The sequence below is a fragment of the Cherax quadricarinatus genome, chromosome 54, assembly GCF_038502225.1.
Source record: "Cherax quadricarinatus isolate ZL_2023a chromosome 54, ASM3850222v1, whole genome shotgun sequence".
Classification (NCBI taxonomy): domain Eukaryota; kingdom Metazoa; phylum Arthropoda; class Malacostraca; order Decapoda; family Parastacidae; genus Cherax; species Cherax quadricarinatus.
Window position 1 is genome coordinate 22,948,684 of NC_091345.1, and position 17,236 is coordinate 22,965,919.

The following is a 17,236-nucleotide window of genomic DNA, read 5'->3' on the forward strand; positions in this document are numbered from 1 at the left end:
AACACAAGTTGTTGTGGCCTTATAAACCCAACTAGCTAAAAGCTTTTTTTTTTTTTTTTTTTTCTTCAACAAGTCAGCCGTCTCCCACCGAGGCAGGGTGACCCAAAAAAGAAAGAAAATCCCCAAAAAGAAAATACTTTCATCATCATTCAACACTTTCACCACACTCACACATTATCACTGTTTTTGCAGAGGTGCTCAGAATACAACAGTTTAGAAGCATATACATATAAAGATACACAACATATCCCTCCAAACTGCCAATATCCCAAACCCCTCCTTTAAAGTGCAGGCATTGTACTTCCCATTTCCAGGACTCGAGTCCGACTATATGAAAATAACCGGTTTCCCTTAATCCCTTTAAATATTACCCTGCTCACACTCCAACAGATCGTTATGTCCCAAGTACCATTCGTCTCCATTCACTCCTATCTAACACGCTCGCGCACGCTTGCTGGAAGTCCAAGCCCCTCGCCCACAAAACCTCCTTTACCCCCTCTCTCCAACCCTTTCGAGGATGACCCCTACCCCACCTTCCTCCACATATTTTAAGTGTAATAGTAGTTTTTCTTTGGTTTGGCTTTATAAAATGCATTTGTTTGTTACAAGTCTGGAGAGCTCCTATAAGTTTGTTTGGTACAGGTCTGGAGAGTTCCTATATGTTTGTTACAAATGTGGAGTTCCTGTAAGTTTGTTTTGTATAAGTGTGGAGAGTTCCTATATGTTTGGTGCAATTTGGCAAGAAATTTGGCTCTTATTTTGACAGTAGTTACACATAGTATGTGTTCGGTTGACAAATCTTCCTACATCCAAAGTAACCCAGCAGACCCACTAACAGTATGTAAGGCAAGATACAGTATTAATTTTACTAGAATTTAAAAATGTTTCACAAATTTGGAGGTGTCCAGATTGTATTCCTATATTTTCCACGAGTTTTTCACACGAGTTATTGCTGTTTTAGATTTGACACCTCTTTTTCAGGGTTGTAGCCTTAGCACTGATAAAGAATCTACTGCATGTTAGTTAGATTTGGATAAGAGATAAGCTTAAAATAATAACATTGTCTATTGTATAATTGGAACTTGTATCCTTTAGTTTTGCTGTATCTTCAACTCTGTGTCTACCGACAGGTACAGCGAGTGTTATGATGTGTACCGTGAAATTATTCGCACTACTAGTGATGACTATGATGTGGAGCGTGAGACCAACCTGACAGCCGTAGCTGTCAATTGTGCATTAGATGGAACCGTGAGTCTTTCTCTTGCTATTTTGATCTTCATAATGTTAGGTGTTTCAGAAATGAAATAAGGCTATACAGTGGTACCTTGACTTACGAGTGCCCCAACTTATGAGTTTTCCGAGTTACGAGCTGTTGCTTGGTTGAATTTTTGCTTTGAGTTGTGAGCCAAAATCTGAGTATATATCATGTTTCTATGTTATTTATATTGTTTGTTATGTCATACTAGATCATTTTGTTTTTTTTCTCTCGACAAACCCGCCGTATCCCACTAAGGCAGGGTGGCCAAAAAAGAAAAACGAAAGTTTCTCTTTTTAAATTTAGTAATTTATATGGGAAAAGGGGGTTACTAGCCTCTTGCTCCCGGCATTTTAGTCGCCTCTTACAACACGCATGGCTTACGGAGGAAGAATTCTGTTCCACTTCCCCATGGAAATAAGAGGAAATAAACAAGAACTAGAAAGAAAATAGAAGAAAACCCAGAGGGATGTGTGTGTATATATATATATGCTTGTACATGTATGTGTAGTGTGACCTAAGTGTAAGTAGAAGTAGCAAGACGTACGTGAAATCTTGCATGTTTATGAGACAGAAAAAAGGACACCAGCAATCCTACCATCATGTAAAACAATTAGATCATTTGTGATAGATAAATAAGCCGTAGAGTTGACATTAGTGTTATATTGAAGTATTTTTCTCCTGCCTCCCGAGAGCCAGGAATTCCGCTAGAACGGATTAATGGCATTTCAATTAATTTCAATGAGGAAAATTGATTTGATATACGAGCAAATTGAGTTACGAGCTCAGTCATGGAATGAATTAAACTTGTAAGTAAGGTACCACTGTATTAATAAGTAAAGAATGAAGTATTAATATAATTTTTTTTTTTTTTCAACAAGTCGGCCGTCTCCCACCGAGGCAGGGTGACCCAAAAAAGAAAGAAAATCCCCAAAAAGAAAATACTTTCATCATCATTCAACATTTTCACCACACTCACACATCATCACTGCTTTTGTAGAGGTGCTCAGAATACAACAGTTTAGAAGCATATACGTATAAAGATACACAACATACCCCTCCAAACTGCCAATATCCCAAACCCCTCCTTTAAAGTGCAGGCATTGTACTTCCCATTTCCAGGACTCAAGTCCAACTATATGAAAATAGCCGGTTTCCCTGAATCCCTTCACTAAATATTACCCTGCTCACACTCCAACAGATCGTCAGGTCCCAAGTATCATTTGTCTCCATTCACTCCTATCTAACACGCTCATGCACGCTTGCTGGAAGTCCAAGCCCCTCGCCCACAAAACCTCCTTTACCCCTCTTTCCAACCCTTTCGAGGACGACCCCTACCCCTCCTTCCTTCCTCTATAGATTTATATGCTTTCCATGTCATTCTACTTTGATCCATTCTCTCTAAATGACCAAACCACCTCAACAACCCCTCTTCTGCCTTCTGACTAATGCTTTTATTAACTCCACACCTTCTCCTAATTTCCACACTCCGAATTTTCTGCATAATATTTACACCACACATTGCCCTTAGACAGGACATCTCCACTGCCTCCAACCGTCTCCTCGCTGCTGCATTTACCACCCAAGCTTCACATCCATATAAGAGTGTTGGTACTACTATACCTTCATACATTCCCTTCTTTGCCTCCATAGATAACGTTTTTTGACTCCACATATATCTCAACGCACCACTCACCTTTTTTTCCCTCATCAATTCTGTGATTAACCTCATCCTATAAATCCATCCGCTGACACGTCAACTCCCAAGTATCCGAAAACATTCACTTCTTCCATACTCCTCCTCCCCAATTTGATATCCAATTTTTCTTTATCTAAATCATTTGATACCCTCATCACCTTACTCTTTTCTATGTTCACTTTCAACTTTCTACCTTTACACACATTCTCAAACTCATCTACTAACCTTTGCAATTTTTCTTTAGAATCTCCCATAAGCACAGTATCATCAGCAAAAAGTAACTGTATCAATTCCCATTTTGAATTTGATTCCCCATAATTTAATCCCACCCCTCTCCCGAACACCCTAGCATTTACTTCTTTTACAACCCCATCTATAAATATATTAAACAACCATGGTGACATTACACATCCCTGTCTAAGACCTACTTTTACCGGGAAGTATTCTCCCTCTCTTCAACACACCCTAACCTGAGCCTCACTATCCTCATAAAAGCTCTTTACAGCATTTAGTAACTTACCACCTATTCCATATACTTGCAACATCTGCCACATTGCTCCTCTATCCACTCTATCATATGCCTTTTCTAAATCCATAAATGCAATAAAAACTTCCCTACCTTTATCTAAATACTGTTCACATATATGCTTCAATGTAAACACTTGATCTACACATCCCCTACCCACTCTGAAGCCTCCCTGCTCATCTGCAATCCTACATTCTGTCTTACCTCTAATTCTTTCAATTATAACCCTACCGTATACTTTTCCTGGTATACTCAGTACACTTATTCCTCTATAATTTTTACAATCTCTTTTGTCCCCTTTCCTTTTATATAAAGGGACTATACATGCTCTCCGCCAATCCCTAGGTACCTTCCCCTCTTTCATACATTTATTAAACAAAAGTACCAACCACTCCAACACTATATCCCCCCCTGCTTTTAACATTTCTGTCATGATCCCATCAGTTCCAGCTGCTTTACCCCCTTTTGTTCTACGTAATGCCTCACGTACCTCCACCACACTTACATTCTGCTCTTCTTCACTCCTAGAAGATGGTATACCTCCCTGGCCAGTGCATGAATATAATATACGTATATAATATTTTATATATAATAATCCTTTATTTGGGTAGATTTCCTGTGAACAAATATGCTTTTATGTGATGATTTTGTTGACTCGTGAAATCATAATGACATGATTGCAAGCAAACCATGGTATGGGTGGGGATTGAGCATGTGGCAAGTGAGTCATAAAACTTCAGTGGCTTAGGTGCTGGCCTGGAATTTTATGACTTACTTGCCACGAGTTCATTCCCCACCAGTACTGTGGGATGATTCCATTTTTACCATTCATTCCATGTGCGCTGCATAAATGTGCTTATGTGTAGTCAGTGGCATTCACAAAATATACTTTAGGAAGGCTTACAATGTTGGGAGTGCCATGGACAACATTAAGGCTTCATGGGATGTAGTGAAGTCTTCAACCTTGAATGATGCTTACAAGCTCCTTGGGAAGACGCATTTTGAACTTCAAGAGCTTCTCCAAATTGTTCACAACTGTGTGAGAAGTCAAGCTGGGACAGAAGGTGGGACGAGAAAGTTGCTCACACCTTGAGGTGGGTCAAGAAGGTTGCTCACACCTTGAGGTGGGTCAAGAAGGTTGCCCACACCTTGAGGTGGTTCAAGAAGGTTGCTCACACCTTGAGGTGGGTCAAGAAGGTTACATCTTGTGGAGGAGGACATTTTGGAACTTTTTACTCCCACGGCTAGTCTGGGACTGGCTATGGGAGCAGTGACCCTTAGATTTGTCTACAGGTACAGGTCTAGAGGCTTTTTGATTTTCATTTGAGAGCCTGAATACAGTTATTAACATTCCTTCATTACAGAACTGCCATAATCTCCATTATTTCCTGTATATTGATTACTTTGGGAGCAAGGGGCTAGTAACCCCCCTTCTATATACATTACTAAAGTTAAAAAGAGAAACTTTCGTTTTACTTTTTGGGCCACCCTGCCTTGGTGGAATATGACCAGTTTGTTGAAAGAAAAAGAAGATTGATTGCTTTATCACCTGTCCAGCCTTTTACATGCACCACAATTACAGATACAAAGTACAGTGGAACCTCAAAAATCGAACGTATCACATATCGAACGTTTCGAAAATAGGACCATTTTTTCGGGACAAACTGTGTCCTCATTATCGAACGCGCCCCTATTTTCGGACCGCCGGGTACGGGACCTGTCTGCCGCCCGCTCTGTCCGCGTCCCCGCGCAGGCGCCGTGAGCAGTCTAGCTTTGTTTATGCTTGAGTGAACACTAACCTGCGCTCTCATTCACGCATTTTACGATTATTTCGTTGTGTTTAGTGTTTGTGGGACTGTGAAATAAGCTGCCATGGGCCCAAAGAAACTTGCTAGTTGTACCCCTGTGGTAAAGAAAGTGAGAAACACCATAGATGTGAAGAAGGAAATTAATACAGAAGTATGAGAGTGGTGCGAGACTTGTTGTGTTTACCAGGATGTATGGGAAAAACAAGTCGACCATCGGTTCTATCCTGTCAAAGAAAGAACAAATCAAGGAAGCTGATGTTGCGAAAGGTGTTAATATAGGGAGTGGATGAGGTGCCTTCTTCAAAGATTAAGGAGATTTGTGCCAAGTGGAATGATGTCCAAATGTTTGTGCAGAAGTACCACCCGGAGCAAGCTGAAACAAGCCATCTTTGCAACAAGTTCAGTGACAGGATCATGTCCCATTTTAGGGAAATGTTAAAGAGGTGCCAGAAACAGAGGACTGTATACAGTTATTTTGTGAGACAGGGGTCCAGTGACTCTCAAGCTGGTCCTAGTGGCATTAAAAGACAGAGAAGGGAAGTAATCCCAGAGAGGGCTTTACCTGAAGTCCTCATGGAGGGGGATTCTCCTACCAAACACTAACTACAACTCCCTCTCTCCTCCTCCCTATCTTCCAGATGCCATCACCAATCTTCAATAAAGGTAAGTAAAAATGTTATTTTATATGTATTACTTTACATAATTAAAAACTATAGTATTTGTTGTATGTAAAACTGTAATTAATCTCTATAAAATGTATTTTTTGTGTGAATATTTTTGGGTTTCTGGAACGGATTAATTGTATTTCCATTATTTCTTATGGGAAATATTGCTTCGAATTTCAGACTTTTCAAATTTAGAACTAGCTCCTGGAATGGATTAAGTTCGATTTTTGAGGTTCCACTGTATTAGTAAAGCTAATATCTGTAATTGTTGCTTCCATGTATTTTTTTTTTTTTTTTTTTTTTTTTTTTTAACATGTCAGCAGTCTCCCACCAAGGCAAGGTGACCCCAAAAGAAAGAAAAACCCAAAAAGAAAGAAAAAACTTCCATTATCAGTCAACACTTTCACCATCACTCATACATAATCACTGTCTTTGCAGAGGTGCCCAGATACAACAGTTTACTCACTCTAAACTGCCCGTATCCCAAACCCCTCCTTTGCAGACATTGTACTTCCCATTTCTAGGACTCCTTTTAATCTCCATGCTAGAGCTGTTAGTAATATCCCTTAATTTGCCCCCCATCTCTCTTTATGCTCACCTTAGATTGTATTTTATTCATCCCTCCTTCCTTAAGAATACTCCATGATTCAGGTTTTACTCTTTTCCTTCCAGGCCCCAAGGTTCAAATGTCTGCTATGAAGAAGTGCAGTCTCCTAAACATTTTCATTCATATTTGCACCCTACAGCAACATACACCTGCAGTTCCATATCCCCAGATGGTGTAGGGTGTGCTTTTTTTTTCATAATGAGTTAACCAAGGACATTAACTAAAATTGGCTAGCAGAGTAATCCAAGGACAGTAACTAGAGATGGCCAGCAGATAATTGTAAATAGTGGTACAGTTTGGGTCAATTTAGAATATGGTAATGTCTCAATGGAACAGTCTAAAAACAATTTACAATAACTGGCAGTAACAGATAATTATATGAGCATTATTACAAATAATGGCAAAAGTGGAATTGATATACAATATGAGTGTATTACAATGGGACAATTTAAAAAAAAACTTACAATATGAGATTATTACAATTTAGTATAATGTAATTTAGAACAATTAAATGTAATTAATAATTATTACATTTTAGTAATATTTAATGTAAAGAATTTAAGCATGTAATTTAGAGTAATGAGTTTATGGCTGAGTAATTTTTAGCACTATATATATAGTAGTGAAGGTGAATTAAGTTTGAGTTGAAGAGACTTGTATTATTTAGAAGTTTTTTATACAGCCATTGAGTAACTGGTAGGTATTGAGTATGGTTAGTCTGGTTAATTTTGGGTAAGTAGGTGATTTCTAAGTTGAGCCTTAAATTGATTTGCAGGCAGGGGTCCTTTAGTGTTCTCTGGCAATAAATTCCAGTTCTTAGGTCCCTTGATGTGCATTGCATTTTTGCATAGGGATAGATGGATATGAGGGATATCAAAGAGTGATTTGTCTTGTATTATGTTAAGTCCTTGTACAGTAATATATTTGGGAACAGGAGAACACTATTGGGTTTAGATACATGTAAATGGGAATGACATACATAAGCAGTGAGACAAGGGTTACAATTTAACTGACGAAACAGAATATTTACTTAAAATAAGTTCAGAGGGACAGTTCACCCCAGGTACTCAGTCAGATTCTAACCAGAGATCCCAAGACATGCACAGCACAAGCACTGCTCCAAGCCAGTACTCTGCCCAGTGTCTCCAACATTCTCTCCTCCAGAGACTCTCCAGCAGCCCTCTCCCAGAGGTCTGCACACAGGCCAGAGCTCCACCAGAATCTCTTCTCTAGCTGTTTCCTAGAGCTTATATGGTCCTCTCTGCATCCCCCTAAATTCCAGGTTTTGGGGGTAGATTTCACCAGTCTCTCTAACCACTCCTTACTGTCTCCGTCAAGAACAAAAGACCTGAGACCGCGATGGCGCCAAGTGTCTTTCTACAGTAGCACACTTCCCTGCCAAGGCAGGGAATGCGACAATTTACTCTGGTTGGTTAAGTCAAACTGTTGACCTCATAGTTGATCTACATCACAAGGTCATCTTCACCCAGTGGGGGGCAGCCGAAGTTTTAAAAATAATGATAATAATTATTAACAAAGAGTTCACAAATTAAAAAATGAATGTTTTTTCCCTTGGTTGTACAGAAAGAGGAAGACAACATTGAGTTGGATGACTCTTCTTATGAACTGCTGTACAATGGTGCATGTCACCTGCTGGCTGCTGGTCGTGTCAATGAGGCCTTGACCAAACTACAAGCTGCTGAGACCTCTTGTAGGGCCTACCTCACACAAGATGAAGCCACCACTGAGGAGGAAGTCAATGATGAGGTGGCTATTATCAGGTGAGTGATGGCACTATTGAGGAGGAAGTCAGTGATAGGGTGGCTATTATCAGGTGAGTGATGCCACCACCGAGGAAGAAGTCAGTGATGAGGTGGCTGTCATCAGGTGAGTTGTCAGATCCCAGTCTAGATAACCACAACTTCTGGTCTGGCACAGTAATTGTATTCAGGCTATTCTGGCCTGAATACAATTATTGTGGCAAAGAAGAGATACATCTCAGCTACCATGTCTTCTTTCACCGGTGTAGTGATTGTGGCGAAATCATTGTGTTGGTCTTCATATAATCAAAGTATCAATTCATTTCCCTGACAATAATTTCCATCATTGGTAGATCAAAAATTAGCTCAAAGATTTCTAGTTCACTGGCATTTTTCTCAAGGGTACAGTTAGGCAGGATTCCACTGTGGGTGTCATCAAATTGATGGAGATTGGGCACAAAATTTGCATGTTTCTTTCAATCCCAGATGCAGTCTGGTGGTAGGTACTGGATATTAGTAGCTGGTTGTGGTTGTGGTCATGCAAATTGTGGTGTGTGGGTGGTTGAGGATGCCTTGGGTCATTGTAATATTGATTGAGGGTCATGACTCCCAGCCTGGGGTATGGTTGGTGCCACATCCCTTGTGCCACCACCTACTGCCACATGCGGTCTAGTATTTATCCCAATTGAAGTGACTTGATCATCACTATCACTGTCAGTTGCTGGTGTAGGAACACGAGATGTACTCCGTCTTCGTGGGATAGCATATGGCACACTCCCAGACCGCATACAGCACCATATAAAATGACGCTTCATACGTAGATATTCATCACTGTCGTTACTCAGATGGTCATTGATAGGTAGGAAATCAAAATTCACATCATTATCATCAGGATTACTCTCATCTGACTCCTGACCATGGGAGAAAATAAGCTTTCGCTTATGGCATTGTAAAACCGTCGGTGAAAGCTAACTGTTAGAACCATAGAGCTCATCTTTGCCTCTATATTCCTCACTGTTAGAACTATCTCTTGGGAACAGAAGATTCTCAGTTCACTAAGGAGTGAGGTTTTTTCATCTGCGAGGCATGGTGAACAGAGGGTACTAATATGGCATTTCCACAATGCAGTGTGGGTGCCCTGATTTTTTTTTGTGTGTGTTTGTGTACTGTGCACACTAACCACACAGACTCATTCTCTCATATGTAGGCCTACCAGCCTTCTCAAACTAAATTTAAAACCGCTAAAATTTAGGTGTAGAACTACGGTACAGACCCTGAGCTCAAACCCGCAGTACTACATTATGGACAGCAAAAGGTTCAGTTTTGAACCTTTGTCAGTTACTAATTCTTTAGATGGTGTTCAGATACAATTACAAAGTAATGACAGGCCTTATTCAGGGCTATATCATGTAGAGTATAAATTATGATGACAGGCCATGTTCAGGGCTGTATCATGTGGAGTGTATCCTGTTATGAAAGGCTTTGTTCAGGGCTGTATCATGTGGAGTATAAATTATGATGACAGGCCTTCTTCAGGGCTGTATCATGTTTGATGCATCCTGTAATCATGTTGTAATAAAGTTGGTAGAATTACCGACAATATGTAAAGTAAAAGGACACAAGTGCAACTAATGTGACATTTTATTGTGGCAACGTTTTGTTCTCCAGGAGCTTTATCAAGCCAATGGCTTGATAAAGCTCCTGGAGAGCGAAACGTTGCCACAATAAAATGTCACATTAGTTGCACTTGTGTCCTTTTACTTTACATGTAATCATGTTGCAGGGTGCAGCAAGGTCATTGCATGCAACTGCTGGGACGGGACCGCGAGGCTCTCGCTGTCTACAATAGTGTGCTCAAGTCTAAGCCTGAAGACCCAGCTCTCCTTGCTATCATAAACAACAATTTGGTTTCCATCAATCGAGCCGCCAATGTGTTCGATTCCCGCAAGAGGATGAAGACTGCCATGGCACCTGGGCTGGAGCACAAGCTGACCAGCTACCAGCGCTCTACGATCGGCCTCAACCACTGCCTTCTTGCATACCACACCAATCAGGTAGTGTATAAAACTAATAAAGCAATAATAATATTGATTACTCTTGAGAGAGGGGTGTTAATGTTGCAGTTTTGTAACTGTAGTGTAAGCATGCCTCTGGCAAGGCAGTGATGGAGTGAATGATGAAAGTTTTTCTTTTTTGGGCTACCCTGCCTTGGTGGGAAGCAGCCAATGTGTTAATAAAAAATAAAAAAAAATATTGATTACCACTATTCTGCAGGCAGATAATTCAAGGGTGAATGAATTTGACTTTTTGTCAACTCGAGTTGATAATTATTTGATCATTTTAGGATTTTGCTCGAGATGACTTAATGAAGATATTAGTCACTGGCACCCATACTAAGGCACTGTTTTTTGTTTTTTACTACAATTACCTGACATCATGTATGGATCAAAGGATATTTCAGTGAAGTCACTGTAGAGATGGGTTCCTTGTTATATAATACAACAAGGTTATTTACCATTTTTCTGTTTACCCTAAGTACAATAACAATTTATCTATTTACCATTTGCTGCAAGACTGTAGTTCCAGTGACAGTACTTTAGCTATATCCTGTAGGTCTTTACCTTAGACTAGGAGAGCATTCTCATCTGTATTTAAAAAAGTTTGCATTCAACTCTAGTGGGCACATCATTTACATAAGAGTAAGGGGCCCCAAGATACAGGTTAGGTAAGGTTTGTCAGGAAACGGGACAAGTGTTACCTGATGAAGGTCGTAGTCATACAATGACCTGTAGCTGGAGCTTGTGGTCATCTGACCAAGGCCTTCTTGTGGCTATCCCATCTACCCCTATAAAAAATATGGTATGGATTATAACCATTTTACATTTATTAACACAAGATACAGTCAGCTCTTCGTAAATGTGATTGAAAAGTGCATCGGAACTTTAAATAGCTTTCTATGAGCTATTCAATTTTAAATGCACTATTTTTTTTCCATTGCATTTATGAAAAATTCCATTGAATAGAGGAGCCTTATAAGAGAGTTAATAACTGTACTGTCTTTGGGAACACGTTATATTATAAACAGGGGTTCTGATTCTGTATTATTGACCCTAAAAATTTGTTTACTGTTGAACCAGAAACCTGTTAAATTTTTTTCTGTCTTGAAGAATTGATTATCTTTTTTCTCATGACCTTGTCAGATCACATGTAAATATTACCAAGTTCTTTTACTTTCAACATACACTTGCCTATACTTTCTTAACCCTTAAACTGTCCAAACGTAGATCTACGTTTTTTCAACATTTGAAAGTATGTAAAAAAAAGTAGGTCTTTTTTTTTTTTTACATTTGAAAACTTGTAAAAAAAACTTTGATCTACTTTTTTTTTTTTTTTTATTTGAAAATGTATAAAAAAAATGTAGATCTACTTTTGGAGTGTTACGCATGTGAACGTAGATCTGCATGGACAGTTTAAGGGTTAATAGTTATTTATCTTGTGATACTCCCTTTTTAACCTAGGAGGCCTGGTTTGAGACTGGGCTGTGGGAAAGGTAATTCCCAGTACCACTTAACACAAGTCTATAGGACAGGTACTAATATCTATGGTTCACTGTATCAAATGCCTTTTGCAGGTCTAAAGTGACCATGCCTATGAAATCCCCTTTTCACAGTTGGGCTCTTATATAATCCATCAGATTAATTAAGGAAGTATCCATCTAGTGAGATCCCTGAAATTTGATTGGTAACTATGATATTATTTAACATCTTGATAATACAGGAGGGCCCTGTTTTACAGTGCTTCACTTTAGTGTTTCAATAATGCAGCAGTTTTCAATTGCACATTCTTCATTTATTCAGACTTCCTACAGTAAATATATTCACCACTAAGGGCAAAAATATTTTAAGGTAAGTAATGTGTGTACTATATATACATTTTTAAAGGCCTAGTTCTATTGATCACTTAATGTGATACTGTAAACATGTTATTAAGCTTTTATATGCAGTTGAAAGGTTAAAAAAAGGTTGTTTCACTTTACAGCAGTAGCCCAGAACCTAATTGCTGTATAAACAGGGCCTGCCTATATATACAGTACATATTTGCCCTAAAAATTTGACATAAAATTTTGTGCCTCATGATTCTATCTTAGTAGTTATCTTTCCTGAGGTTGTAAGATTCATTTCCCCTCTACCTATCCTCATAGTACAGGCTTTTCACTTCTAAACTAGTAGCAAACCTTTGTATCTTTATTGAGTTTCTGCAGATGCTTGTTTAAATGAAGGGCACATACTCAGTAATGGCATAGTGTCTCATTTATATAAATAAAATTCTAAAATATATTTTCCAAGTTCTTGAATGCTGAGATTTAGCAGTTCTGTACATGTCACTAAAGGAATAAGGAATAATTACTACATACCTGACATTATTTCATGTTTGTTATTACATCTTTTTTTTTTTATTATTAACACAATGGTCATTTTCCACCGAGGCAGGATGACCTGAAAAAGAAGGAACACTCATCATATTCATTGATGCATTATAATGCTAGTTATTTTGACAAGCTAAGACAGTAGATACTGTATCTTTTTAACTGTAGGTTTTGATCTTTAAATGTTGCAGGATGAAGTGTGCCGAACAGAAGCTCAAAAGCTGACAGAAGAATACCCACAACTGACTCTGGAAGCCAAAGTGATCCAAGCTGCCCAAATGGGACGAGAGGGCAAGCTGAATGAAGCACGTGATGTACTCAGACAGTGTGCTCAAGATCATCAAGATAAAGCTCTCTATATCAGTCTAGTTGCAACTCAGATTCTCTTAGCCAAGGTGGGAAGCCGCACTGTTGTATGTGGCTTTAGAGTAAAAATGTCTAATATTGTCACTGTTAGCTAATGTAGGAGGCTACAGTGCTGTGCTTGGCACTGTAATACTGTCACTTAGCTAATGTAGGAAGCTGCAGTGCTGGTCTGCAGACTGTCTTCTGCTCTGTCATAAGTACAAAGTGAAGTCAAGGTCTGACATCATCATCCACATTAAGGTTCATTTCATCCATGTCAAGTTCTACCTTAGTACCACTTTCATCTTGACTGGGTGTCACTTGTAAAAGTGTATGTGCTTGTAATAGCTATATGTGCTTATCTGGAAAAATAATTTTTATGCACTTACTGTTGGCATGTAATTGTTACCTTCACTATCACCATACAGTGGACCCTCCATTTTCATTAGGCGCTCTTTTCATGATTTTTCAGTTATCGCCGACTTTTTTCATAAAAATATAGGCTTTGTTTTTGTTACTTTCCTCTGTTTTTGTCAATTGTACAAAACACGTCCGAGTGGCCGCTCGCACACACAGCCTCCTACACATGCATTCTGAGTTAGTCTGGCATTGTTTCTTGGCAATTGAACATAACCCTGCGAGGTCATACGAAACATTTTGTAATAATCCATCATTTTTTGCACTTGTGTATTGTGTGTGTGACTGCCAAATAAGCCACCATGGGCCCAAAGAAAGCTCCTAGTGCCAGCCCTATGGTAAAGAAGGTGAGAAACATGATAGAATTCAAGAAAGATCTCGTAGCAAAGTACCAAAGTGGAGGAGGAAGAGAGAAGGGAGAATGTGCCTTAGTGAGTGATTCAGTGATTCTACGATATGTATGATACTAAAGCAAAGGACAGTGCTGAGAAGAAAAAGAGGATGATGTCCATGGAATTAAAGCATGAAATCATAGATAAACACGAGAGGTGTGCGAGTTGTGGGTTGTAGCATTAAGATCGTAGCAAATAAATCGGTGAAAAGTGAAGTAAAAAAAAATAAAAAAAAATTGTAGCAGTTCAGCAATAAATTGTAGCATTAAGAGTGTAGCAAGTAAATTAAGCGATAGGAAAGGGATGCAAGGAAACAAACTCCTCCAGTGTTGTTGTTGGGGTTTATAGGGCCACTGACAGCATATGCCACTCTGCCAGCATCTCTTCTCCAAGGTAAATATGTACATAGACTTTATAAAACCTGTTTATTTCTTTACATTCTCTGTTATGATTTTATACAATACGTATTTCTTATTTATAAATGCATTGTTTGTGTTTTCCCTATGAAACTAGTGATCTAGTGCAGTTAGCCTCATAAACACTGTTTTCTCTTAAAATAAGAGCATAGGAAGATATGGTCAGAGAGTGGGAATGGCCGCCACCACTCATCACATAATGACATATTTTATTCATTTTAGAGTATATATCATGTTTCTGTGTTATTCTTATTGTAAATTATGTCATATTAGATCAATTGTGATAGATAAATAAGCTGTAGACTTGATATTAGTGGTTTTTTTTTTTTTTTTTTATAAACAAGTCGGCCGTCTCCCACTGAGGCAGGGTGACCCAAAAAGAAAGAAAATCCCCAAAAAGAAAATACTTTCATCATTATTCAACACTTTCACCTCACTCGCGCATAATTGCTGTTTTTGCAGAGGTGCTCAGAACACAACAGTTTAGAAGCATATACGTATAAAGATGCACAACATATCCCTCCAAACTGCTAATATCCCAAAACCCCTCCTTTAGAGTGCAGGCATTGTACTTCCCATTTCCAGGACTCCAGTCCAGCTATATAAAAATAACCAGTTCCCCTGAATCCCTTAACTAAATATTACCCTGCTCACACTCAAACAGATCGTCAGGTCCCAAATACCATTCGTCTCCATTCACTCTTATCGAACACGCTCGTGCACGCCTGCTGGAAGTCCAAGCCCCTCGCCCACAAAACCTCCCTTACCCCTTCCTTCCAACCTTTTTGAGGACGACCCCTACCCTGCCTTCCTTCTACAGATTTAAATGCTCTCCATGTCATTCTACTTTGATCCATTCTCTCTAAATGACCAAACCACCTTGTTTATTTCCTTTTATCTCCATGGGGAAGTGGAACAGAATTCTTCCTCCGTAAGCCATGTATGTCATCAGTGGTGACTAAAATGCCAGGAGCAAGGGGCTAGTAACCCCTTTTCCTGTATACATTACTAAATTTAGAAAGAGAAATTTTCCTTTTTCTTTTTAGCCCATCCTTCCTTAGTGGGATATGGCTGGTTTATTGAAAGAAGTTTAAGTAAATTTGTGCTTGCACTTCTCATGACAAAATATCATTGTAAGAAGCACGCATGGGGTTTGATGTTTTCCTGATAATCCTTCAAAAGGCGCTCCCTCGCTGGCTTTACTTTTTACCAGAATAGTTTACACACTGGATTATTTTTTATTATGCAAAGTAGCCTACAGAATTCATCCAGACTTTATACCAGGTAATTATATTTGAAAAATAAGTCAAAATTCCATCGCTGGAACAGTTCACAAATAATCTGGACTTAGAAGGAAAAATTTTGACAGTATTTAGTCTGTCCTGGACCATCATCAAGTGACCTTGATGGTCCAGGTTGATAATATTATCTCATGTTTCCTTTCTAAATGTGGATTATTTGTGAATACAGTACGTAATTGTATTTGCTTGTAACCTGTGCTGAGTCTGTATGAATGTAGTGTTGTGACCCAGACTTTGGTGTCTACTGTCACATGACAGCAAGTGAGCACTGGCATCAGAAGTTCTAGTATTTTCTTATTCTTATTTCCCAGCATTAAATAAAGAAAACAATTATTTTATCTTTTTCTAGGGCGAAAAGAAGGGTGCCTGTGAGATGCTAATGTCCTTGGACGAGAGTGAAATGTACCGTCAAGGCATTGTGTCCGCCATGGTCGCACTGTACGTGTCATTGGAAGATCGTGGCAGTGCCTCTGCCATCCTGAGGCAAGCAGTGGAGTGGCACAAGAAAAATAAGGTAAGGAATTATATGTTAATGACAGGGATATTTTTATCGTTGCACTAAGTCATACTTGACTGATACAGTGAGTGCAATCCGGTATTTGTTGAATTATTGAACAAAATAATTTCATAAATACCTTAGTACCTGGAGTACATGAAACCTCCCTAACACTAGTGCTACTGTACTGCCAGGGCTGTGGCAAGGGGGTGTTGCTATTGCTGCTGTACTACCAGGGCTGTGGCAAGGGGGTGTCACTAGTGCTGCTGTACTGCCAGGGCTGTGGCAGGGGGGCACTGAAAAGCCAGAGGCAATAAGTTTTTTTTTTTTTTTTTTTTTTTTTTTGCTCAGGTGTACTTAGTGTACTTAGTACTTAGGTAAAGGTAGAGAAGTTTTCATTGCATTTATGTATTTAGAAAAGGCATATGATAGGGTGAATAGGGGAGCAATGTCGCAGATGTTGCAAGTGTATGGAATAAGTAGTAAGTTACTAAATGCTGTGAAGAGTTTTTGTGAGTGAGGTTCAAGTTAGGGTGTGTAGGAGAGAGGGAGATTACTTTCCAGTAAAAGTAGGCCTTAAACAAGGATGAGTAATGTCACCATGGTTATTTAACATATTTATAGATGGGGTTGTAAAAGAAGTAAATAACAGGATGTTGAGGAGAGGGGCAGGCTTAAATTATAGGGAATCAAATACAAAATGGGAGTTGACACAATTACATTTGGCTGATGATACTGTGCTTTTGGGAGATTCTAAAGAATAGTTGGAAAGGATAGTGGACAAGTTTGGGAGGGTGTGTAAAAGAAGAAAGTGGATATTAAACATAGATAAGAGTAAGGTGATGAGGGTATCAAATGCATTAGGTAAAGAAAAATTGGATATCACATTGGAGGGAGGCAGTATGAAAGAAATGAATGTGTTCAGATATTTGGGAGTAGATTTGTCAGCGAATGGGTTTACGAAGGATGAGGTTAATTATAGAATTGATGGAGGAAAAAATGGCAAGTAGTGCATCGAAGTATCTGTGGCGATAACAAAAGTTATCCATGCAGGCAAAGAAGGGAATGTATGAGAGTACAGTGGAACCTTGGCATACGAGTTTTTCAGGATACGAGCAGTCGC

General features: G+C 39.0%; 1 protein-coding gene across 1 annotated transcript in view; it reads left to right on the top strand.

The window, feature by feature from the left end:
• Window positions 1–17,236, top strand: part of Srp72 (signal recognition particle 72) — a 58,725-nt gene that overhangs the window by 9,401 nt on the left and 32,088 nt on the right. The window contains exons 4-8 of the mRNA XM_070096743.1: window positions 1,131–1,248; window positions 8,145–8,341; window positions 10,104–10,374; window positions 12,938–13,141; window positions 15,967–16,131. Coding sequence (XP_069952844.1) covers window positions 1,131–1,248; window positions 8,145–8,341; window positions 10,104–10,374; window positions 12,938–13,141; window positions 15,967–16,131 — 955 coding nt within the window. The remainder of the gene's footprint in view (window positions 1–1,130; window positions 1,249–8,144; window positions 8,342–10,103; window positions 10,375–12,937; window positions 13,142–15,966; window positions 16,132–17,236) is intronic.